Source organism: Lacerta agilis, chromosome 5 (genome assembly GCF_009819535.1).
Source record: "Lacerta agilis isolate rLacAgi1 chromosome 5, rLacAgi1.pri, whole genome shotgun sequence".
NCBI classification, from domain to species: domain Eukaryota; kingdom Metazoa; phylum Chordata; class Lepidosauria; order Squamata; family Lacertidae; genus Lacerta; species Lacerta agilis.
This window is the reverse complement of record NC_046316.1, coordinates 79,839,619-79,864,473: the sequence shown is the minus strand read 5'-3', so window position 1 is coordinate 79,864,473 and position 24,855 is coordinate 79,839,619. Positions and strand designations below refer to the sequence as shown.

The 24,855-nt window shown below is 44.8% G+C and overlaps 1 protein-coding gene across 1 annotated transcript in view; it reads left to right on the top strand.

Annotated features, from left to right (window-relative positions):
* WDR49 (WD repeat domain 49) overlaps positions 1–24,855 on the top strand; it is an 86,374-nt gene that overhangs the window by 54,762 nt on the left and 6,757 nt on the right. Inside the window, exons 10-16 of the mRNA XM_033150589.1 lie at positions 3,529–3,659; positions 5,684–5,782; positions 12,086–12,235; positions 16,396–16,583; positions 19,276–19,473; positions 21,253–21,437; positions 23,932–24,041. Of these exons, the coding sequence (XP_033006480.1) occupies positions 3,529–3,659; positions 5,684–5,782; positions 12,086–12,235; positions 16,396–16,583; positions 19,276–19,473; positions 21,253–21,437; positions 23,932–24,041 (1,061 nt within the window). The remainder of the gene's footprint in view (positions 1–3,528; positions 3,660–5,683; positions 5,783–12,085; positions 12,236–16,395; positions 16,584–19,275; positions 19,474–21,252; positions 21,438–23,931; positions 24,042–24,855) is intronic.

Below are 24,855 nucleotides of genomic sequence, written 5' to 3'. Positions count from 1 at the left end.
ACTGAAAGCGGAAGCCTCAATACAACAGGGGAACTCAAAACGGAAGCTGCATAATATGTTCGCCTTCCGAAAATCATTTGAAAACCAGAGCAGTTACTTCTGGGTTATCGGCGTTCAGGAGCCAAAACGTTCGAAAACTAAGCCGTTCGAGAACTGAGGTTTGACTGTATTGGACTAGCACTTGGGAGACCAGCATTGAAATTCCCAGTCAGCCATGAAGCTCACAGGGTATGACTGAGCAATTTGGAGAAAACGGAACTCCTTTCTCACTGAGCTCCTTGGAGGAAAAGGTGGGAGACAAGTGCAGTAGATAAATTAGGTAGGTGTGTGTGTGTGTGTGTGTGTGTGTGTGTGTATTAGGATACTGTGCATTCACACTAAAAGGCAGAAGACTTTTCATGAGACTATTTTTTTAAATTGATGTGGAAATATGGAGAATTTAATTTTAGATTGGAAAAATAAGAAACGGAGAGAAACCAAATTTGACAGATTCGCCCATCCCTATTATTGTCCTCTGTATCGTGTTTGTGGTAGTTAAAAAAAATAAATACCTGTGTACATCTTGGGCTTCTTAAGAACGCCACATTTCTTCTTCTCTCTTTTTTATTCTGCCCATCCCCTCCAATGCAGATTTTAATTAGGAGGTGGGGGGGGAGGTGGGGGAGAAATCAACACTGCGGCTCGTCATAACGCTGCCGTGAGAAGACTGGCGCAATAATTATCCCCCTTGTCTATTAGTACGGTCGGAAACAATGCACATTGCACTGGAGACAGCTTTGCCATTATGTTTTGGCAGCGAGGAAGTATGATTGAACCATAATAGGCGAAGGATGAGAAAATCCCAGAATGACACTTACAATGCAGTTTCTATAACAATGCCTGATACAGAAAGGGGGAGAAATAGAAACAAATGATTAAAATATTCCATTTCATGTTGCGAAGATATGTATCAACGTGCTATATTTTCTTTGCTTGAGGGTTAGTCACCCCTCCCTTTTTTTTGATTACTGGCTCTCTTTCCAAAGTTTGGGGGATTTCACACAAATTGCTTTATTTGAATAAGGAGAGATGAGAATGGAGGATGAGATAGGCACAGAACAGGAGGTTGGAGGGGGATGGATATTCCAAATTAGATGCGCTCTGCTGTGTCGTGATGACACCGCAGAGAAAAACCAGACGCTGGTATTTGGAGTGGGCTTTGACATCTTGACTCAGACAAGATGTCAAGTTGAGAGCCAGTGTGGTGTAGTGGTTAAGAGCGGTAGACTCGTTATCTGGGGAACCGGGTTCGTGTCTCCACTCCTCCACATGCAGCTGCTGGGTGACCTTGGGCTAGTCACACTTCTCTGAGGTCTCTCAGCCCCACTCACCTCACAGAGTATTTGTTGTGGGGGAGGAAGGGAAAGGAGAATGTTAGCCGCTTTGAGACTCCTTCGGGTAGTGAAAAGCGGGATATCAAATCCAAACTCTTCTTCTTCTCTTCTTCCTTTGAAAAAGTCAACAGCACAACTCACTGTTCATCACCTCATTTACCTCCTCTGAGGGCAGGGTTCACGGGCCTCCCCATTTGTCCAGGCAACAACCTTGTGAGGTTTGTTTGGCTAAGAAATAGCCCCAAGTCACCTTAATAGCTTGATGACCAAGTGAAGATTTGGACCCGGGACTCACTGGTCCTGATCCAGCAGTCTAAACACTATGGTGCACTAAATTCATACTCGGGGAGTGTGAGTAGCACTCTGGGAGATATGTGGGCCTGCAGGATGGCTCTGTAGCCCAGCAGGTGAATCTTCTCCAGATTGAGGGCCAATTCCCTTGTGGGACCAGAGACAAAAGTGGGCGGGCCAATGGATGCAAATTTAACCCTTTGCGTCTTTGTACTGTAGGCTGGTTTCTACACACTCACATACATATGTCCCCCCATCCATTGTCAGAATTCAAGGGTGTATTCCAGCCAAGCAAAAAACCTCAAGGAAGGTGTAAAGCAGGGCTGGAAAGGATCATAGCTTGGGAAGAGGGTGTGTGTGTGTGTGTGGCATGAGGAGATGCCCAGGTGACTGCATCTGGCATGAAGTTTTCTATCTCTGCTCCATTGGAAAGGCAGATGCGTACTATGAGGAATGTATTGTCAAAGCAGGCCCGGCCCATGGATGAGGCAAGGTGAGGCACCTGCCCCAAGTGCTTGAAGCCCAAGAGGCAATGCCCATGCGGGCAGTGGCACCAGTTTCTGGTGAGAACTCACAGAGCGTATGAGATTTCAGTGAGATCTTGTGCTTTGCAGGCACTGCCACACAACACAGGTGAGAGAGGCATGGTGTCACCAGTGGTATGGCAATGAGGGGGGCAGCACTGGGAGGGATGTAGCATGTTCTAGTGGTGAAATGAGACACACCTCCCCTGTGTCAAGGTCTCAAAGAGTGGCGTGCTATGGGGACGTCTCTTCCACCAGCATATCGCCCAACTTTTGGAGACCCCAAACTGGGATGCACATCTTCTGGGATGCACTCCTGGGTGAGTCACATGACCCACACCTTGCTCTTGCCCTCCCCAAAGTGGTTTTTTTGGGGAGGGGCAGAGCACAACGCAAGAGTGTGTGAGATTGTGGCACCCAAAATAGCTGCTGTGGTCACATGTGAAAAAAAATGTCCCATTTCCCCCTGGGGCACTTGGCAGGTATGTGCCAGAGTGTGCATGTGGATTATTGCCTGTCTATTAATACCTCAGAAACAAGGGTAGGGGATGAATGTTCAGGGCTGGGGAATTTTCATAATGCACCCGTAGCTAGTAGAGGCAGAATATATTGTGCGTGATATGCAGATTTACTCAGTTAAAATTGTGACAGAATTTGACTCTACTGGGCACGGCATTAGCTTCACTATGGTTCCCCACCCCCACCCCCGGCCATGCAAGTGTGTGCAGATTTGACAACAGGCATGGGAGAAGGTGCAAAGCAGTAAAGGAGGCTCTTGAGGAGGGATGGGGAACTATAACTCTCCAGCACCCATCGTCCTTGACCATTGATCATGGGCCTAATGGGAGTTAGATTCCAACAGCTGTTGCAAACCCAAAGGTTCTCCATCCCTGCTCTAGGTGGCAGCTTCCTGCCCCTACAATTAGTTATGATTCTTGGGTGCTAAAGCAAAAGTGTGTCCCCTTTATAGGTTCCTTTGCCATGCAAATTGCAAAGCTCATACCAGCCCTGGGGAATAAATTAGTCTGCAATTCTGGATATATGTTAGCTATATGCACAGGCTGTGCCTCCGTCTCACATCTGCTGATCACTGGAAAAACCTGTTCAGATTCAGGCTTGGTTTCTTTGACACTACCCATTTCCAAACTTTTCTCTATATACGCTTGAGGACTAGCACTTTTTACCTTTGGAATAAATAAAACATTTCCACTCCTCTGGAATCCGTCTTCTGCTGCAGGTACCTGAACCTGAGGGATAAACATAGAGCCTCGGCTTGGAAAGTGAATTGTGACTTTGGAGTTCACTCAGGCTGCTTTGTTTGTTCTTGTCTTTCTCGTTAGGACAATTACTGTCTTCCGCCTGAGCAGCTTGACTCAGTTTCTGGTTCAGCCTTCGGAATGGAAAGGAGGAGCTCGGCACCAGGACGACATCTTATGTGCAGCATATCTACCCCCGCAGACTCTAGCTACAGGTAGTGGAACATTTATTGCCCAATAGATCATCCTGAGATTAGCAGTTGGGTCCGCCGTCATCTATACGCATGGCTAGAGCTGATGCTGGGCAGCCTGGCTTAGCTACTCAGCTCTTGGCAGAGCTGAATTACTTACAAGACACAGACAAATGACATCTTTTAAGAAGCAGACAAAGAAAGTGTGTCATCAAGTGTGTCATGATGGGATTGATCCTTCTCCTCCTCCTCTTCCTGCATGGGGTTGGGCTGGGAAAGCTCCTACCAAGTCAGTGGAATGAGATCCAAAGAAGATGTCCAGGTGGGTCTGGATGTTGCCAGAGAAGATCAAGAGAGAGGCGTGGGGCCCCTTTGTGCTCAGGCTGAAGAGCTTTCCTAATTTGGAATGAGCTTAGGTCTTGTCACATTGCTTACTGACGTTCAATATGTTTGGATCAGGTCTAGTTGAACATTCTTATAGCCCGTAGTCAATGGTGGTGGTGAGCAATCAAACTCTGCACCAATGGTTGGTTGATAAGGGAATGTGGGGCACTGCCCCACCAACCTCAGTGTGCATTCAGCACTGCCCCACCCTGCTTGCCAGGCTTACAACCAGTTGAGGGGCCAGCCTTGGATGCAGCGTCCTAGTTTTCACCTTGTAGTACTCTGCAGCGGAGAGGAGGAAGGCAAAACTCGAATTAGCTGGCCCCACCTGTCATTAGCTCTGAATCCAGCTACTGTTGGACTCCTGGACTTCTGCCCTACCAATCGCAGTGAGCACCAGCCCCCACTGCTCTCTGCTTAACAACCCACAATTTTGGGACACACAGTTTAGTGTTACCACAATGTGCCTAGCCTCCCCCTTCAGGCCCACAGGCCTCTCTTGTGGCGTGGCTGTGAGAAGGAGTTTGGAAGCTTGCTGGGTTTGAACGTGACAGCCCATCTGAGCCCAACAAACAGTGGTTAATATTAACTATGGTTAGTGGAAACAAGCCAACTTCAAAAGTCACTTCCACCGATCATGCAAAATCAATATATGACCTAAATTGTTGAAGCAACAAAGGGGACAAGGCAGTAGGAGGATTGGATGCAATACAGGTATTTGCTTTAAATCAATAGTTTTTAAATATAAAAGCTATGCTAATATGATCGTTTGGTTTTGCCTGCATCTTCAGATGAGAGCCAAGCAAGTCACAATGTGGCCAGCTCAGCTTTAGAATTTTAAGCTCCTAGTCACTCACTGGGCAGAATCAGGCTAGAAATGGTCCTAAGATGCTCTCAGTGATGGACGCCCCATTGGTTAAACTTTATCCTTTCTTGTCAACCTGCTGGCAGGATCAGGATGTATCCCAAGTATTTGATGATGTGTCTTGAAATTGAAAGCTGAGACAATGCCTCTCCTGGGAGTATGGCCCATGATCTCTTGCTTAAATGCTGTGTCAGCTGACCTGTTATATATTATATATTCTCTTTGCAAATGAACCTGATTTTTGATCCAAGGTCAGTTGCTGTTCAGTACCTTTTGAACAGCTAAGCACAAAGAGCAGTATCCAGCAAAGCAGATCTACGAATGCCACAGAACCTCCTTTCCCTGCATGCCTCTGGGCCCGCTAAGTCTGTTCTGGTGGTTCCATCGTGCAAGCTGGAATTTTTGTGAATCTACTTCATTAGATATTGCCCAAAGCTTGGAATCTGAGACAATTGAACGTTTAAGGGAAATGCCATTGCAATTGTCACCTGATAAGGAAAGTTGAATCCTGGAAACAGAAATCAGATGGGACAATAAGATTGAGTGATACAAGGTATAGGCTGTATGACTTAATTTAGCATCTGCAAAATAGAATTTTATTTTATTTTATTTGAAATCAGACCTTGCTGTTGTTCTAACAGCTCTGGCTTGTATTCCCCACAGGCCTGTGAAGCCACAGAAAGACATTGCATTTTCACAGCACGTTCCCCACTTTAAAATAAAGAACCCACGTTACAAAATTTCGTCTTTGATTATAGCCCACCTTGAAAGTGCATTGACTTTTCATTGTCTATTTCAGGGAGTTCTGATGGTGACATTGTTGTATGGAATAACAGCACAGAAAGCGCCTGCTCTAAGCTGCACTTGAATTCCAGGAGATCACTGAAATCCAGCTCAGGTTAGTGTGAAACCATAATATGACCCAAATTTTATGAGAGAGAGGGGGGGGCTGTGGGGCTCCTGTAGAGATGGAGAGCACTAGGACCTAGGAAGAGTGTGATGATTCTGCCTTCCTTAATTTAGGGAAGGGAAATGACATTGACAAACAAAACTGCAGGAGGAACCTTTATTTGGAGTTTGGTCTATGCAAGGAGCACCCAAGAATGTAACATTAGACCAGAGGGTCATCAACCTTTTTGGGCCAGTGGGCATATTGGGTGTATTGGTGCCAGTCACAAAATGGCTGCCATAGGGTGTAGCATAACTCAAAATGGCTGCCATGGGCTGTGGCATGGCACAAAAGTGTTGCTAATGGAGCAGCTGAAAAAGAGACAAGATCGCAAAAAAGGTGCAAGACCAGCAACCCTGCATCAGCAGCCTCATCAATGAGGAGAAGGCACCTTACCAGCCAAGCTTCATTCACAGGGGGAACCTTTTTGCATCTCTCCTCTGTCCAGAACAGATGGGAAAAGAGGGTGCCCAATCGTGGCATCTAATGACATGTGGACAGTGTAGGAGAGAGTCTGATCCAATACACCGAACAAGAAAATCCACAAGCCTCTTGAGCACTGTTTGTTTTCATGGAGATATTTATTGAGACATTTTGCAAGCACTGTAGCAGGTACTGGTGGGTACACTGCCACCCACATGCTCCACATTTGCAACTCCTCCACAAAGCAGGAAACTGCCCACCCTGGCCCTAGCTCTGAATGTACAGTTGTAGACCTTAGGCATCTTTCAAGACCATTCAGTGGAAGCTGATTCCACAGAGGTGGACCAAAGCAAATTAGATTGGAGCCTTGCCTCTCCACAAACCTAGATGGTCACCCCAAGGGACATTCGCTTTATCCCGAGGGTGTGAGGGAAGCAGTGTGGAGAATACAGATTCCCTGGGATAACAAGCTGCACATGGAGCTGATAATCTGCACTATCAGTTCAAGAATAATTTGACAAGTATCTGCCCCTGGTGCCAGGAGTGGTGGCAAAATGCTCCTTATCATATGGGCAGATGTTACAGACAATGTGGTTGCAAAGCTGCTGCGAAACAAGTTATCCACTTGGTAAATGATCGTTTGTTTTCACCCTCCTAGCACCCTAAGTCTCTCATTCTGTGGGATCAACCAGGCTAGAAAAACTTTGATCTATGAAATCACTAATAATGAGTTCCAGCTCTGGGATTGTTTATGCCTTCGCTGTGTCAGAGTGACAAAGCGTCGGCATCGAGGTTGCTCTTCCTTGGGATGGGGCTCACTAATTCCCCATCGCTCTCAAGGCTATCGCTTCTGTTTATTGTCCCGGATCTACGCCAGCGTTTCTTTATATCATTACCTCCAGCAGGGAACATTCCCTTAATTTTCGCCTTCTTTTGGTGAGGGGTGATAAATAATTGCAGGCGACCCTCCCGGAACGGAGCCTCACAGAGCTTGCTCGCCCCCCTCCTTTGAGGCTGTTCATAACCTGAAAAATTTCATTTGGTTGAAAGTCTTCACACTCTAATGGTTATCATACATTAAGCGCTGTGCTAGCAGGCAATGCGTAATTGTTCCCTCCTCTACAAACCACAGCTTCCATTATGGAAGAAATACTGGTGGATAAAGTGGGGTGGGGGTGGGGGGCAGAAAGGGGCTCTGTAGCAGGGGGAGAAACACATCTTCTGCTAACATTACAGAGGGCTTTGACAAATCGTTTTTAAATGTTTCTTATTTAGGTTTGTTGACACTTGTCCCAAGACAAATTTTAAAAGGAAATATATATATACATATATCTTTAATCTTCTGAAATCCCGCTGTCTAGGTTGCCTATAAAACACTAAGCAGAATGATATGATAGAGCACTTTTGATCTATTGCTTCTTTGTCAGCCACAGGAAAGGAGGTTTCACCCTCCCTCCCTTTCAAACACACGAATGGGAGAATGCCTAATTGTCACTGTATAAATAATCCCTAGATCTATCTAGATGTGCCAGGAACAAACTCTAATGGATATGAATGCAATTACTTTGTTGAAGGAAGATTTCCCGAACGTTTGAGAACCTAAAATGCAGCATGGAGATTGTAATGAGCTAACAGGACCATCCGTTAGCCCGATTCAGTGGATCTGGGTATCATCAGGCTGTTGTATTCTACACCAGCATCATTACAATAACAGGAATTCCGATGATGCTAGCTCAAGATGTGAGGACCTGAAGGTATCTTTATAAAACAGAGGTCAAACTAGTCCCTTTGTCAAGGTTTGCTGCTCAGCTAAGTACTCAACACCTGCATCTTAGATGAGTGAGCTCCATCTTAAAAGAGTGAGCTCCATTGCTGTAGAAACAAATGGGCAAGCCTTTCCTCACCTGGCTATTTGGTAGAAGAACCTACCAACCTAGCAGTTTGAAAGCATGCCAGTGCAACTAGATAAATAGGTACCGCTGCAGTGGGAAGGTAAGCAAGATGAGTGCCGCAACCCCATAGTCACCTTTGACTGGACTTAACCATCCAGGGGTCCTTTACCTTTTACCCAGAAGAGCAACAGACAGAGTTGTGTGTGAGAGCTAGAAGCTAAATGCTGTAAGATGGAGAAAGAAGCATATCTTGCTGTGTGCTCTTCTGTGCTGGTCTTTGGGGCGCCCTTGGAAACCTAAAAGGAGGGGGCCCCAAAATCTATGTGAGTGTTAATGCTGTGAGCCCCCTTGTCCCATGCTCAGGTGGTGTATTTGTGTAAATAAAACCATATATCCTAAAGGTACCATAGTCTCCACCGACCTTCATTCCAAGGATGCTGTAGCCTGGGAAGTGCACTCGTCCCTGGAATCTCTTGCTGCTTGGAAATACGAGTAGAGCATAACAATATTACAGCCATTTCCTAAAACCTGGTTGTAAGGTAAAGGGACCCCTGAACATTAGGTCCAGTCGGGGATGACTCTGGGGTTGTGGCACCCATCTCGCTTTCCTGGCCGAGGGAGCTGGTGTACAGCTTCCGGGTCATGTGCCAAGCATGACTAAGCCGCTTCTGGCGAACCAGAGCAGTGCACGGAAACGCCTTTTACCTTTCCGCTGGAGCGGTACCTATTTATCTACTTGCACTTTGATGTGCTTTCAAACTGCTAGGTTGGCAGGAGCTGAGACCGAACAATGGGAGCTCACCCCGCCACAGGGATTCGAACCGCCGACCTTCTGATCGACAAGCTCTAGGCTCTGTGGTTTAACCCACAGCACCACCTACGCAACCTGGTTGTATGCCTGCACAATTTTGTAGCCTTATATGAAGGAGTCTTTCTACCAAACTACCCCAACTTTAAAAAGCAGTGAGAGGCTATGGAAGTTTCCTATGTTATCTAACAAAAGGCAGACCTTATTTCCAAAACTTATCTTCTAATTTGCTATGCAGCGGCAGCAATTTTATAGTTTTGAACCCATAGGCCATAACAAAACTGAACAAGCATATAAACCGAGGACGGCGTGTAGGAATGAAATCATTTCAGAACTGAACAAACATATCAAAATGCAAATGATTAAAATCAACAGATCTCCTTGTAAAAAAGATGTTGCCTTCTATGCCAAAGAGGTATTTTAAAAACTTTTGGCAGTAAAGGTGAAAGAGGCTGCTTGCTCAGAAACCCACCTCTCCCCAATTGCAGTGTGAGTGACGGTTCTCTCTAAAATAAATAAAAATATCTATTTGCAAGGAAGTGGGAATGCTAACTTCTTTAGGTATAATATAACGTAGGGGTAATTAGGCAAGGGGGAGAATTTCGGTTCAGTTTGCATATTAATGAGTGTTTAAAATTTAACGGTCAATCCTTCTTCCCAGGGAACTGGTTGGATGCTTCTTGAATTTCAGAGTGTAGCTCTCTAAGTATGTGTAAGAACGTTTTCTCCTCCTGCCTATGCATGACCTCACTATTTCCCACCTTCTTCTGCTTTGTCCTTGGGTCTATTTCAGATAAGAATATAAGAGGAGCCCTGCTGGATCAGGCCTAAGCTCCATCTAGCCCAGCATCCTGTTTTCACAGCCAGAAACCCAATAGCAGGAGCTGAGCATGACAGCAACTCTCCTCACCTGCCATTCCCAGCAACTGGGATTTGGAGGAACTTTGCCTCCAAAAGGATTAGCTGCTCTTTGTAAACCATCCCATGCAACAGGGATAATAATAATAATAATAATAATAATAATAATAATAATAATAATAATAATTTATACCCCGCCCATCTGGCTGGGCCTCCCCAGCCACTCTGGGCGGCTTCCCACAGAATATTAAAAATGCAATGAAACATCAAACATTGAAAACTTCCCTAAACAGGGCTGCCTTCAGATGTCTTCTAAAAGTCAGATAGTTGTTAATCTCCTTGACATATGATGGGAGGGCGTTCCACAGGGTGGGCGCCGCTACCGAGGCGGCCCTCTGCCTGGTTCCCTGTAACCTCACTTCTCGCAGTGAGGGAACCGCCAGAAGGCCCTCAGAGCTGGACCTCAGTGTCTGGGCAGAACGATGGAGGTAGAGATGCTCCTTCAGGTATACTGAGCCAAGGCCGTTTAGGGCTTTAAAGGTCAGCACCAACACTTTGAATTGTGCTCGGAAACGTACTGGGAGCCAATGTAGGTCTTTCAGGACTGGTGTTATATGGACTCGGCAGCCACTCCCAGTCACCAGTCTAGCTGATAACCAGTGTGATGTCCATGGCAGACCCTCAAAGTGTCCCTATTTTCCAGGGACGTTTCTGTATTTACAGAAGCTATCCTGGTTTCTGATTAGGTCCTCAAATGTCCCGCTTTTCCTTAGGACGTCCCTATTTTCATCAGAGAAATATTGGAGGGTAAGGAGTTATGTGACCCCCAAGCCAAGCAGATAAGTAACTATACAGCCTTCAGAACATATCTGAAGGCAGCCCTGTAGCCTATAGGGAAGTCTTTTAATGTTTTATTATGTTTTTATATATGTTGGAAGCCGCAAAGAGTGGCTGGGGCGACCTAGGCAGATGGACAGGGTGGAAATAATAAAATTATTATTATGGAATAGGACGTCCCTTTTTTCAATGGAGAGATGTTGGAGGAATTGCCCTGGGTGGACCTGCAGAGTTCTTCCTTGGTGTGGAAAGTAGCATTCTGTTGTGGCCAGTAGAGATGATGGCAGGGTGAACTGGTTTGCAGTTTGTGTGTGGTTCCCACAACAGCTTCTTCTAGTTGCCAATGTTCCCTGTGGGCCCCAGAATCTTACTGACCCCCATGTATAAAATTGGCTCTACATGATAAATAAATAACCCACATATAACACAAGAAATGTGCAAAGTGGCATAGGTTTTATAGCTCAGGTATGGGTGGAAAAGTACATTGGGACCTACTGGTAGTTCTCTGGTGATTTGCAATAAATTGACCAGGTTTTGTTTTTTTATTCCCAGCAATAGCAACTGTGGAATAGAAGGGCTTTTCCTGCTTAAATGAGGTTGCCCAAATGGGAATTGGAAAAAGAAACCCTTAACCAGGAGTGGATGGCAATCTCAGCCAAATATGTGCAGGTGTAATTTGCTCTTCCTAACTGAACCAAAGCTCTCTGAGCCAAGGCCAGTGTAAGTCCTCAAAAGGGGGCATTCCAATGGCGGGAGTGGACTGGGGCAGGGAGAACAGACTTAGGCTGGATCATAAACTCAGTCACATGACCTGGCAATCCAACACAGATCTCTAATTTAGAGGATCATTCTTTCCCTCCTCCAAGCTTAGACAGAGCTGCATCAGCCCCACTGATGACCAGGGTTTGGATTTGATGCAACTTTCTGCTGGCTGTTCTTCAATTCCAACAGTGTTTCGTAGCTGGATCTTGGCTGGTAAATCCTGAGGTTCTAATGAAAAACAAAATTGATCTGGCAAGCCTAAAATCTGCCTGCCTCTGTAGTTCTTCAGAAAGCCAGCTTACATTTTTTTACATATATATAAAAAGTGCACGTTCCTAGTTGGCACGGCTGCATTCATTTTGGGGGCTTTGGGTGTGAAAGCTGCCGAAAGGGAAATTACAGCTGGCGCACAGGTGGGATCTTTCTCCCTGTCCCTCCCCGCCCTGGGGTTTCCCTTCCAGCAGCTCTCATGCCAAGCTCTGCAAACAGCTTTTTAAAAACCCAAAGGTGTTATAAAAGCAGTTTTGAGGCAGCTGCTGAGAGGGGAAGTCATAAAAAAATAAGCTGAAGTGCGTACGGAGAAAGCACCTGTGCTTGGGGAGGTGGCCACTGTTGGCATCTCGAGAGCATACGTTTCTTTTTTTAGACCCTAATCAGAAACTTCTCTCACAGGCTCTCAGATGCAGCGGAACGTAACTTCTGCTGGCAGGCCGTCCTCAAGAAGACACACACTATCTGCAGCTGACTACGCCAACTCTGACGAGAACTGTCATTCCATTACTAGGCTCTTCTTCCTGGAGGCGAGGAACGTTTCAGTGTCAGGTAAGGGAATGGCATTTCATTTTCTATGGCCATTTGGATGAGGGGTGAGAAGGGAACACTTCACTGGCCCTGCTGAGAGAGCAGCCAGCTCTTCCTCTTCCTCAAGTGTCACCTAGGAACAGGGCCGTCTTTAGCAGATACGGCGCCGGGGTGCAAATATCCGACCAGCGCCCCCAAATTACCACGGATAGTGTTGGGGTGGTCGTAGCTGCGCACTGGCAGCCATAGGGCGGGCCCCCAACTCTCCCCCATGCCGCTGCAGGGAGGAGAGCGCAGCTTCCCTCCCAAGCCTCCTCGGGAGGAGAGCGATCCCCGCAAAGGCTTGGGAGGCAAGCTGCACGCCCGCCAGCCAGCCTGCAGGGAAAGGAGAAGCAAAGCCACACAGCTCCCCCACTTGCTGGGGTGCCCCTGAAAGGCTGGCGGCCTGGTGCAACGCACCACTAAGCCCTATGGGAAAGACGGCTCTGCCTGTATTGTATTTTGATATTTGTTGGAGGCCGCCCAGAGTGGCTGGGGAGACCCGGCCAGATGGGCGGGGTATAAATAATAAATTATTATTATTATTATTATAAAAGGTGTTCTATCGGACTGCATAGGGAGAGGTGAGAAATAGGGCCTCTCCATTGACTCTGCTGAGAGACAACTTGCCTTTGGCTCTTCCTTTCTCTGAACAGTTTTCATCCCAGCTTGTTTTCATAAGAATACCATATTTTTAAGAACGTGCTCACATTTGATCCCCCACTCCCCTTTTCCTTCTGTGCCATCTTTTTGATTGTAATTCTGAGAGCAGGGAATGGCTGGTTATTTTTTTAAAAAAAAATACTCAGTAAGCTGCTCTGAGAGCTTTTTCAGCTGAAGAATGTGGAAAAATGCTTTTAATAAAGAAGTGGATTACAAGTGTGGATGGATGCCAACTCAGCCTACAAAGCAATCCTAACTACAGGAAGCCAGCATAAATTAGACCAGTTGCACACTTCTTTCAGGAGGAATATGACCGACATCACCCTTTTTTTTGGCTAAGTTCTGCTGGGTTGCTTGGACACATGATTGAGCTGGAAGGTTTTTGGAATATGTGAAAATCTCTCCTTGCCCTGACATACAAGGAAGCCTCCACCACAGCCCTTTTGGTGGACTTGTGCTGGTGTAAATTACACTGGCTTAAGTTTTGCTTACTGAGCCCTCATTGAGAAAACCCAAGATCTGCCACATCCCAACTCTCTCGACCTAGGAGATCTCAGGTTTGGATTGTATTGTTAGTTGAATGTTTACAAGTGACAGCAGGCTTACTCCCAGTATTGGCCAAAATAGTCACCAACTCAGGCTTACTCCCAGAATTTGCCTACCACCAACTCATTCCTCTTCCCCAGAATGTGGAAGTTTTCTTCATAAAGTAGATGATTCAAGTTTCTTGGCCTTTCACAACTACCCTTTTCTGCAGCCTTTCCTCTGGATCTACAACAATATCCTTTTCGAGATGGGGGAGCAACCAAGTTCTGTAATTGCTCCCCCATCACAGACTTATATAATGGCATTATGAAAGTTGCTCTTTAATTTCCAGCCCCTTCCTTGCAATCCCTAACACTGAGATTGCCCTTTTCACTGCAGAAGCAAAGGCACACCAGCATAAACTCATGTAAGACATGCCAGTTACAGAATACCAAATAACACCACCAGAGAAGAGCTTCTCCTTTTGGGTTAGGATCCATCTCTTATGAGCATTAGGATAGGGAACCATTTTTTGCAGCCCAATGCACACCTTCTCTTGTGGGCAACCTTCCAGACCCCTGCAGAAATGAAGACTGAACTTTCTGCTCACCAGAGTTAAATCCTGCTGGGTGCTCCTTTTCTAGCATGTTCACTGTAGGGAAGTCCTGGTGAAGCAGTCCTTACCTGCCTCTTCTTATCCCCCCCCTCCATCTTGCCACCTGACCACCCCACCTTTTGACTGTTGCGGATATTAAATATTGCACAGTTTGAAGTGACTGGAAGCATAAGAACCGACTCCTTTGGAAATGAAGCATTGCCCAGATCCATGAAAATATCATTTAAACTCTTACTGGCAGAACTTTCTTCAAAACAGAATTAAAACATCAAAAATATCTATATAATATCTTGCGCTGTCCAGCACAGGTTCAGCATCTTACAAAATAAGAAATAGTCCAAATGGACCTAAAAGCAAAAGTCTCTCTCTCTCTCTGACCTGCTTATCACATGTGACTAACAGCCACCACCCTTTCAGGATGGCAGATTTGCAACTCAATACCTTTATCACTTGATCAAAGGTTCACTCTCAATACAGAGTAGAGAAACAACCAACAGGTAATTAACTAGTTACAGCTTGGAGTCCTTTCGAAAAACTTTTTGGTTCACTCGAAGCAGCTTAGTCATGCTGGCCACATGGCCCGGAAGCTGTACGCTGGCTCCCTCGGTCAGTAAAGCGAAATGAGCGCCGCAACCCCAGAGTCATCCGTGACTGGACCTAATGGTCAGGGATCCCTTTACCTTTACCTTTATCACTTTTTCAAAGGTTCACTCTCAATACAGAGTAGAGAAACAACCAACAGGTAATTAACTAGTTACAGCTTGGAGTCCTTTCGAAAAGCTCTTGTGGAAAAACCCCTAGTGTTTGCAATACACATTTAGAATTTTAAAGCTTTCATTAGGTGAAAGGTTTCATTAGGTGAAAGGTTGTTTTCTGCTGCTCCAGAGAAGCGGACACGGGGCAATGGATTCAAACTACAAGAAAGAAGATTCCACCTAAACATTAGGAAGAACTTCCTGACAGTGAGAGCTGTTTGGCAGTGGAATTTGCTACCAAGGAGTGTGGTGGAGTCTCCTTCTTTGGAGGTCTTTAAGCGGAGGCTTGACAGCCATCTGTCAGGAATGCTTTGATGGTGTTTCCTGCTTGGCAGGGGGTTGGACTGGATGGCCCTTGTGGTCTCTTCCAACTCTATGATTCTATTCTATGATTCTATGATTAATTTTTCATACGTTTTTCTTTTCTGTGTGAATTCAACCATTATACTTAACAATGACAGTCCCAGATCATTCTGGGTGGGCCAACCTGGTCTGGAACTATCAATCCAATCCAATCCCGAATCAGGCAGGTTCCATTTGAGATCTCCACCGTTCCTCAATTCTGCCTCCTAGTTCTAACTTGCTTTTTGGTATTTGGCTTTCTCCTCAGTCTTGCCTCCTGATTTGCCCCAAGGCTCCTCTTCCCTTCTCCTGCCTCCCCCCAGATTGTTGCCCAATGGCCCAAACCTAAGAGAATTGAGCTGACTGTCCCTGAGATAAGACTGTAAATTCCAATAAACCAAATGAGCAAATGTGTAGGAGAAGCCTGTTTGCATGCAGAGAGTCAAACTCACTATTGATTTATACCCCTTGCAAGCCAGCAAGGCGCTGCAGGATGTTAAGTCATGATAGAATTTGGTCCAGTGGGAAGTTTTGCAGCAGCTAATCTTGAGAGTATAAAACCGTTTCTCATCTTAGCAGCTTTTTTCCAGGTGTTTTCTGAATCAAATTATCGTTATTTCCCTCCAAGGCAAATTGGAATCTTTCTGCAGATTTATCTGCAATGATTTGGGAAATCTGTTGCCTTAAGGGTTTATTTAGGGTTCTTCGGTGTCCATAAAGAACACACAATTGACAAGAAGAACTTTGGTTTGCCAAAGAGAAAACCATTTACATAAAGATTTACAGTCTCGTGTGAAACTTTTGCAAATAGAAAAATAAAAGGTTGTGAAAATGAGTTCCCAAGGCCCGATTTCTTATTTCTGCAACTTCTTTCAGTTTGGGGAGCCAATGGATTGAACTGTATTTCACTGCTGCTGGAAAGCTGCAGTATTAAAATGAAGACTGAAAGCCAAACAAACAAAATACAAATCTAACCAGGTTCATTCACAGTGGGAGAATTGCTTGTGGTTAGAGAAGGACAGTTGCACTGAGAATGTTAAGCACAGAAAGTGATGCACAGTGCCGTTGTACTACTCTCAAGGCTGTAATCTTAAAACTCTGGGTACACTCACACGGGAGCAAGTGCCATTGGACGTCCTTACTTCCACAGAGCCCTCTTTTGATCCCAGCACCACAATTCTTTTGACTTAGAATGTTCCCAGAGCTAACTGAACTAACGCACCATGGTTTTCATGTTTTAGGAGGTGCGAACCTGGTATCCTGTGGAGGTGCTGGTTATGTGAGGTTTTGGAACACACAGAGAGGCAAGCTGCTGGCAGAGTTTGAAGCCCATAGCGGGGTGGGGTCCATTATCATGGCCATTGATCAAAGAAGCCAGTACCTCATAACCGGAGATCTGGTTGGATGGGTGAAGATCTGGAACATAGAGGTAAGTGGAAAGGTTCATACATCAGTCCAGAAGAGGTGAGGGAGACCTACAAGAAATAAGCTTCTGTTCAAAATCATGGCCCAGGCATGGTGCATTTGGTTTCCCGCCTCTCTCTCTCTCTCTCTCTCTCTCTCTCTCTCTTTCTTTCTTTCTTTCTTTCTTTCTTTCTTTCTTTCTTTCTTTCTTTCTTAGTATTATCTGATGTAAATCATTCAAGTAACATAACTAGCAGCACTCCCACAACTGGGGCTTAGTCAAAGCAGGCCCCATAACATGGTAGTTGAGCCAACAGTTTCATTATCTTTGCTATCTTCAAATATATAAAATGAAATAAAAATATCCTTCCAGTAGCACCTTAGAGACCAACTAAGTTAGTTCTTGCATGCACACGAAAGCTCATACCAAGAACTAACTTAGTTGGTCTCTAAGGTGCTACTGGAAGGATTATTTTGTTTTGTTTCGACTATGGCAGACCAACACAGCTACCTACCTGTAACTTCAAATATATAAATACTGTTAAGGATCTGCACCTTTCTTATCACTGCATCTCTAGGGTAACTGATGGAATTTGCTGCCACAGCATGTGATCATAGCTGCTGGCTTATTAGGGCTGCCATACATTTGGGTTTCCCCCAGACTTATCTGGGATTCGCCTGTTGAAAATTCCAGGCAGAATTTTCAAAAACCACTGAAATGTCCAGGAAAACCCAGACGCATAGCAACCCATGTTGGAAATGTTGTTTTTTTGGGAGGCAAATTTCCTTTAAAATAGCTCAAACCTCTCTCTTTTTTGAGATTTTGCCAAAAAACTTCAAAAACTTTGGCCAAAAAAAAGGTCAGCAACTTATGTGTCAGGATTTCCACTTTTTGAAATATAGCAGCCCTAGCTTAGATGGCTTTAAAAGCCACATTCATAGAGGGTAAGTCTGTTAGCTATGGACAGTTGTTGGAAGGCAAACAGGACAAGGCTTTTCTGCCTTCATGCCTTGCCTATGGGCTTTACTGAAGGCATGTGGCAGGCCACAGTTGGGGTGGGGGGAGGATGCTTGACTAGATAGACATATGCTCCAATCAAGCAGGGATATCTCTGATGGATATAACTGTCTGAGTGAGGCTGATCACACGTGCCTTTCTCATTCAACTGCTTCTTCACTAGGAGGTCAGCGTTTAGGTGAGACTCATTGCACCCATCTGGTTGTGGCATTCAAATGTGAACACAGCAGTGGTGTGGGATAGCAGAGTGAGCAAGCAAGCTCCAGGGCAGCAATAAATTAGATGCCAGGAGCTGGAGTCAGGCGTAGGTTAGCAATAAAACAATAAAGCACCCGATGTCAGTGAAGTTAACTCTTTATTTAAGGAAACAAAATAGCTCAGTCCAAGTGGTCACAAAAACCCTTCCCAGTTGGTCCTGCCCCAAAGAGGCAGTTGTGAGGACTGAAGGTCCCTGCCTTCCCACCACTCTCCTTCCTCGGTTTCTTCCCCAGCAGCCGAAGGCTCCATCATCTTGCCTTTCATTATTCTACCTCTTCATTTTTCTGGGTATTCTGGGAGACCAGGGGGAAGGGGAGCCGGTTGCAGCAGGAGCGGGAGACTCCCTGGATTCTTCAGCAGCCTGCCTCATCTCTGTTTCCTAGCCCTCTTCCTCTCCTGCCTCTGAGTCTGGACTGCCCTCTGCCACAGCCTTTTCCTGCTCGCTAAACCTTGTTGACTCTTCAGCTTCTGACACCTCCTCTCCCTCAGTTTGCTCCTTTCTCTGACCACTTGTCGTCTCACCACCAACCCCCTTGGCTCTCCAGCTGATGCATATAGCCAGTCCATGACAGTAAATGAAAGGTGGACATTCTGAGGAGGAGGAGGAGGAGGAGGAGGAGGAGGAGGAGGAGGAGAAGAAGAAGAAGAAGAAGAAGAAGAAGAAGAAGAAGAAGAAGAAGAAGAAGAAGAGGAGTTTGGATTTGATATCCCACTTTTCACTACCCGAAGGAGTCTCAAAGCGGCTAACATTCTCCTTTCCCTTCCTCCCCCACAAGAAACACTCTGTGAGGTGAGTGGGGCTGAGAGACTTCAGAGAAGTGTGACTAGCCCAAGGTCACCCAGCAGCTGCATGTGGAGGAGCGGAGACACGAACCTGGTTCCCCAAATTACGAGTATACCACTCTTAACCACTACACCACACTACACCTCAGTCTCAAGCCCAATGGCCAAATGTGGCCCTCCAGGCCTCTTTATATAACACTTGAGATGCTCACTAGGCCACACCTCATTTCCCTAGGTGACACCCTTTGTGTACACCTCATCCATGTCCTCCTTGGGGGCCTTCTACCTGCCTGGAAAATGTCCTTGAACTGGATGAATGATGGAGCAGTGTGTTTGTGTGGAGTAGAAACCTCTGACTTTTAAATGACTGGAATGTAGCCCACTGTTAGAATCACACCCACCGATCTGCCCATTTTTGCCTCTGGTCACACCAACCTCTGGCCCCCCAGAAGCTGCTCAGAAGCCCCCAGAAGAATATGGTCTTTGGCCTGGAAAAGTTCCCCATCCCACTATAGGCTATTCTCTCTCTTTCTGCACTAGATATGACCCACTAACCGATTTCAGATTTGCAATGCAGCCCCCAGCCAAAAATTATTCCCAAGCCCTGTCCTTTCTTTCTAATAACTTTAGCACTTGCTTCTTTTCTCCCCCCCACAAGGATTACTGCCTTATTCTGGGAGAAAATGTGAATTACCAGCCACCCCCTCTGATCAGATCTTTCCAGATGCACGATGATTGTATCACTTACCTGGAAACCTGCGTACGAAACAACAGCCTCTTTATCCTCTCATCTTCGGCAGACTGCAGCATTGTTCTTACTGATATTTCTGGCGTTCCGTTTGGAATATTTGGGCAGGTAGGAAGGTGGCTGTTTTCACTGTGTTTTTGACATTAATATTTGCTTCCTCTCAACGTTGCACTCATTACCATCATTTAGGAATAAAAAGTTGTCAAGGATTCCTGCGGAGATCTTTCCCCAGGGGAAGGCGCATAAAGAGCAATCTCATATATAGTGTGCCAGGCTCTCTCTCCCTTGCCAAAAATACATAAAGCAACAACTCACAGGGACTTTGGCACATCTCCCCGTTAAATGCGCCAAAGGCAATGTTTGAAATTGCAGAGAGGTAAAAGCTTTCCTCAAAGCACATATAACTCAAAGAAATAATTGGATGGGTCATAATTTGTCTAAATAAAGCAGTGATGTTGAGAGCACTGCAAATCCTGAATGTGAGACACAGCTGATATAAACTCTATGACCTTATTTTTTAATACACTCTCATTGGCTAGCTATAGAGGTAGCAGCTTTTAAGACACCAGCTATTAGGACGTTAATGCCCAACCCGTCTTTGGAGATGAGGGCCTCACATTTATTAAGCCAATTCAAAGTGGTTTCATTATTGGATTGTTCAAAAAACCAGCAACACCACCCCATGGTTTCTGGAACTCTGATGTCTGGCATAATTTGCAGCTTCAGGCATTGCAACAGCAGGGCAATATTTGTTGTAGGCAAAACAATTTCCAGAGAGGTATGCTTCAGAGAGTGGCAAAAAACCATATCAAGGTTTATCCGGCAGGGAAGGAAGCCCAGAATAAAACATAAAGTCATGTTTGATAGAAAAGAAAGAGGAGGCTTTCAAATCTACTTCGAGGCATCATGTTTATGGTGGATACAATATTGGATATTGTTGGAAAGTATCAGAGTGTTAAATTTGGAAGGACATGATATACAATTTGGGCAGCATGCCTACCTATGGTATGGGAAAGCAAAAATGTCTAAAAAATTTACAAACCATGTGATCAGAAAAAAAAATTATACCAAGTATGGGAAAAGTACAAAAATCTATAAGAAAAGAAAACACCAATGTGGATATCCTCAACTGAAGGAAAACAACAAATATGGATAAACAATGATTAACATATAAAGAAATCCTAGATCTTACAGGAGAGGAACCAAGGTTGAACAATCCCGAGGAATTACCGGCAAAAAAATGTATTAATGCATTGCTTAGGCTACAGATACACCAGATTAACGAACTGTTTAAAATAGATTAGAAAATTGGATTTGCAGAACAAAAATCCCAAATTACAATGCATTTGTTAGACACAAAAATAAAAGTATTATCAAAAATGAACAAACTGCTGCTAGAGTGGGAAACAAAAGAGGAATTTGTGAAATCAAGTATGATTAAGTGGACACAGGAATGTGGGTCATAATATTAATTGTGAGCTATGGGAGAATTTATGGAAAGTAAATATGAATTTTACGGCATATTACGCATGAAAAGAAAATATGATTAAAATCACCCACAGATGGTACTTAACACCTGCCAAAATAGCGAAAATGTTGAGACTGCAGCCTTAGTCTCCTGAACAGGAGATGGAACACATAGACCCTCCACCAGTTCTCTGATGAAAATATGGACATCCTGCCATACTCTCCAACATTTCTGCAGTGAAAATAGGGACATTCTAAGGAAAAATGGGACATTCTGGGATCAAATCAGAAACCAGGATGGCTTCTGTAAATCTAGGACTGTCCCTGGAAAATACGGACACTTGGAGGGTCTGAGATGGACCTCTCTTGAGAAGCTCTGATACGTGTTTGGTGTGTACTGTACCCTCTGTTCCTTCTTAGGAAGGACATTGGAGGATTGGAAATCACGTTCCATCCTTCCCCAAGGAAGAAAACAAGTATGACGCAGAGGAGGAGAATGAAATTAAAAAGAACACCTTATCCTCGGTTGAAGAGGAAGAGCCTCCCCCTATTCCAGTGGAACAAGCTGTACCTGTTACAGAGGATAACAACAACTTCGCATGTGTGTAAGTAATTTCCCTAAAAGCTTGATTTACAGTGACACGTTTGGAAAAAGGGAGGCTATTAAGACAGAGCCAAAGTATATAATTATCAGGAGCTTCCTTTCAGAGATAATATTTTAAATAGGCCTGGCCAGGAAATGGATTTCTTGTTGGAGATTAGAATCTCCACCCCACCAGTAGCAGTTTTTCCTTGGGGTCCAAGTCAGAAAGGTTTGAGGGAGAAAAAAAATGATGCTGATCCAGGAGTGTTTGGGCCATCAAGTGAAGAAAAGCCGTTTCCTCTACGCTTTCGAGGTGGGTATTAATGGCTAGTAGATGTTTTCTGAAATGAGCCAACTCTGCAGGGCCCTAGAGCTCTGTTTTGCAGTAGATGCCCTTCTGACTTCAGAGGTATCTCAGGATGGCAACCAGGGAAATAGTCTTCTTCATGGTTGCACCCAAGTAGGAATGGGAGAGAAATTCTATTCAATTTGCATTTAATTTACCTAATTTGCACTCGCCCAAACACAGCCATCCTTCAGATTTTTGCCATGCAGTTTTCTAGTCAAGTAATGTGCACAGAAATGCATATACTAGGATAATGTACGCATTAAGAAGCATAAATTAGTAAAAAAAAAAAATCGACAGTGCATTATATCAGGAAGTGTTGCATTGCAGAAATGTGTATATTAGGCAATGCAAACAGAAGAAATATATTAGAAGAAATTCAAACTAAATTGCTGCTGAATTTTCATGAAAATGTGGGTTTTTTAAAACCACAAACTGATGTGGAAATGTGGAGAAATGAATTTCCCCAGGTAAACTCACATGCCATCCTCACTTGTAAGTTTTGGGTCCCGGATCAAGGCTCTCTTATTTTCCAAGAAATTGTAACTGGTAATTATTGCGATGCATCCGGCGTTCAGTTCTGGCCACCCAATGATTTTATCTTGCCTTTTCTCTCCTGATCCTGCGTATACTGTACAAGGCAAGTATTTCATTTGGCCCCCGACACATAGCAGCCCAATACATTGCAGGAAAAGCTTCGGCCATGGCATAAAAGCACAGGAGCAGGACGAGTAAGGGAGGTGGCAGTCCTGTGTGCAGATATTCCATGACAGCATGCTGTGTTCTGCTTTAGAAACAGGGCTTCTTCATTTCATAGCAGCAATATACAAAAATACTCTTTATGACAAACTGGTCTAATTTTGCGCTTCTAACGGCTGAGAGGTTAGAGGTGCGAGGCTCTTTGATACCGAGTGAGCTCATACATTCTAAAATGTATAAATCTTTCATGGGGCTTCGTAATGTATACTGTGCCAGAGCATAAGAACAGTAAAATTAAACTCTGGCTAAGTGCTTCCTCAGTTTTAAATAACTTCCTTAATGTAACATAATGAAGGCTTTGTATTATTAAACATTTTAATAACCTTGGGTGAAAGAATGTAACCTTCCTATACTGCCACAGCCCCCCAGGGAATAATTCCTATGACCCGTATGCCTGGAGCATGATGCACTTCGGCAGGAAAAGATGCTGAGCACAGCAGCAGTTGAGGATCCGCACAGCAGGATCGGTGCTGATGGTTGGTGTGCTGGTTTCAGGAGACTGATCTGCTCAATGTCGTCTCATGTCCTAAGCACAGCTGTCAACTTTCCCCTTTTCTTGCGAGGAATCCTATTTGGAATAAGGGAATTTCCCTTTAAAAAGGGGGGGGGGAGTTGACAGCTATGGTCCTAAGGCGGGAACAGGAAAGGAATTTGGTTTTCAATGCACCCCCTGCCCGATTTGCTCTGACCAAACCAATATGCAAACCGAAGCAAGGCTATTCTTCAAAACGCACCCTCTGGTTTTTGTGACGCAGCTTCCCAACCCCAAAATGTCTACAAATTAAATGCATGTATTAGGAGGAGTTGTGCGTAAAAATGCATACATTATCAAAAATGACATCGAGGTTTAGTTGTTTAAATAATTAAGACTGCAGTCCTGTGCGCATTTATCTGTAATTCAGCTCCATCGGTGCTGACTCCCAGCTAAATGTGCATAGTACTGGTGCCGCAAACCAATTAAAGATTTATTTTGTTCATTTAAAATATTTAAATATATTGAAGCCTCTTCTGTGAAGAAGCCTCGTCTCTTGACAATTCTTTGATTTAGCCTTACAGCATGGTCTCAAACTTTAGATTCACCTCTGTCTCATCCTGAGAACTTCTGTTTGGGTGTTAAAGGAATCCGACAACACTGGCGCTATGAAATATTTTCTTTGGTTGATTTGTTTGATTCATTCATCTGATTTGTTCAGCCCTGTTAAGCCGACTGAGAGGGATGGACAGTGAACTCCACTTCAGGGTAAACATTCCATTTGGCCTCTAATCCTAGTGGAATGTTTAAACCATTAAATAAGTGTGGATGCATCTTCAGAAGTCGTGGTCCTTTGTACACAGAAGGGCAGTTCAGGAAAACTATAAAACAAATTGTGGAATGTCAGTTGATTTTGCTTCCTGATTTCTGTCTGTCCAGGCTGAATATATGGGACAACACAATATTAGGTAAAAGATACAAAGAGGGGAAAACACAGAAAAGAAGAAAACATACCCTCTTCAGTAGAACTGCTGTGATAAAGCCAACAGGTATGCCATTAATTTGATGAATTCAGGAACATTTGGGCATCTTTGTGGATGCAGCCAATCTGTTGGCTTAAAGCAAGGGTGGGCCATCCTTCAGCCTAATGCAGGACAGCCTTCAGTCCCAAGTTCAAAAGCAGTCTCAAGCAATCCAGTCAGATCTGGGGAGGGGCCATTGCTCAGTGGTAAGAACATATACCTTACATGCAGAAGGTCCCAGGTTCAACCCCCAGCATCTCCAGGTCAGGCTGGGAGAAATTCCTGGCCTGAAACACCTGGATAATAGTGAGCTAGATGGACCATTGCTCTGATTTGATATAAGGCAGCTTCCTATGTTCCTTACCTATGGCAAGAGCCATCAGTCCTTGTTGTGGTTGGGGAAGAAGAAGAAGAAGAAGGGCCTCCACCCATTACTGACTTTGACCCTGCCCACAGTTGGCATGTGACTCCTGATAGATTTCACCTGAGGAAATCAGGCCCATAAAAGAAAAAAAAAATGGTTGCCCATCCCTAGCTCAAAGAAATGAATGCACACATTCGTAGAAATTGCTGATACCACTATGGGAGGTTGGAGTTTTGTGACAGCATTGGATATCCTACACTGGGCCTGCATACAGCGTGGGCTGCTGATGTATTCCATCCATGATGTAGTGCCTCACACCCAGTGCTATTTTCCAAGAAAAAGAGGGGCCGGAATTCACAAATGAATGCCTCCCTTGTTCTCCTATAATGGCAATGGCACCCACCTGAGAGGTGAAGCCCTGCTCACACCTCATAGAATGCCATGCCTTCACTCCCCTCACCCTCACCTTTTGCAGGG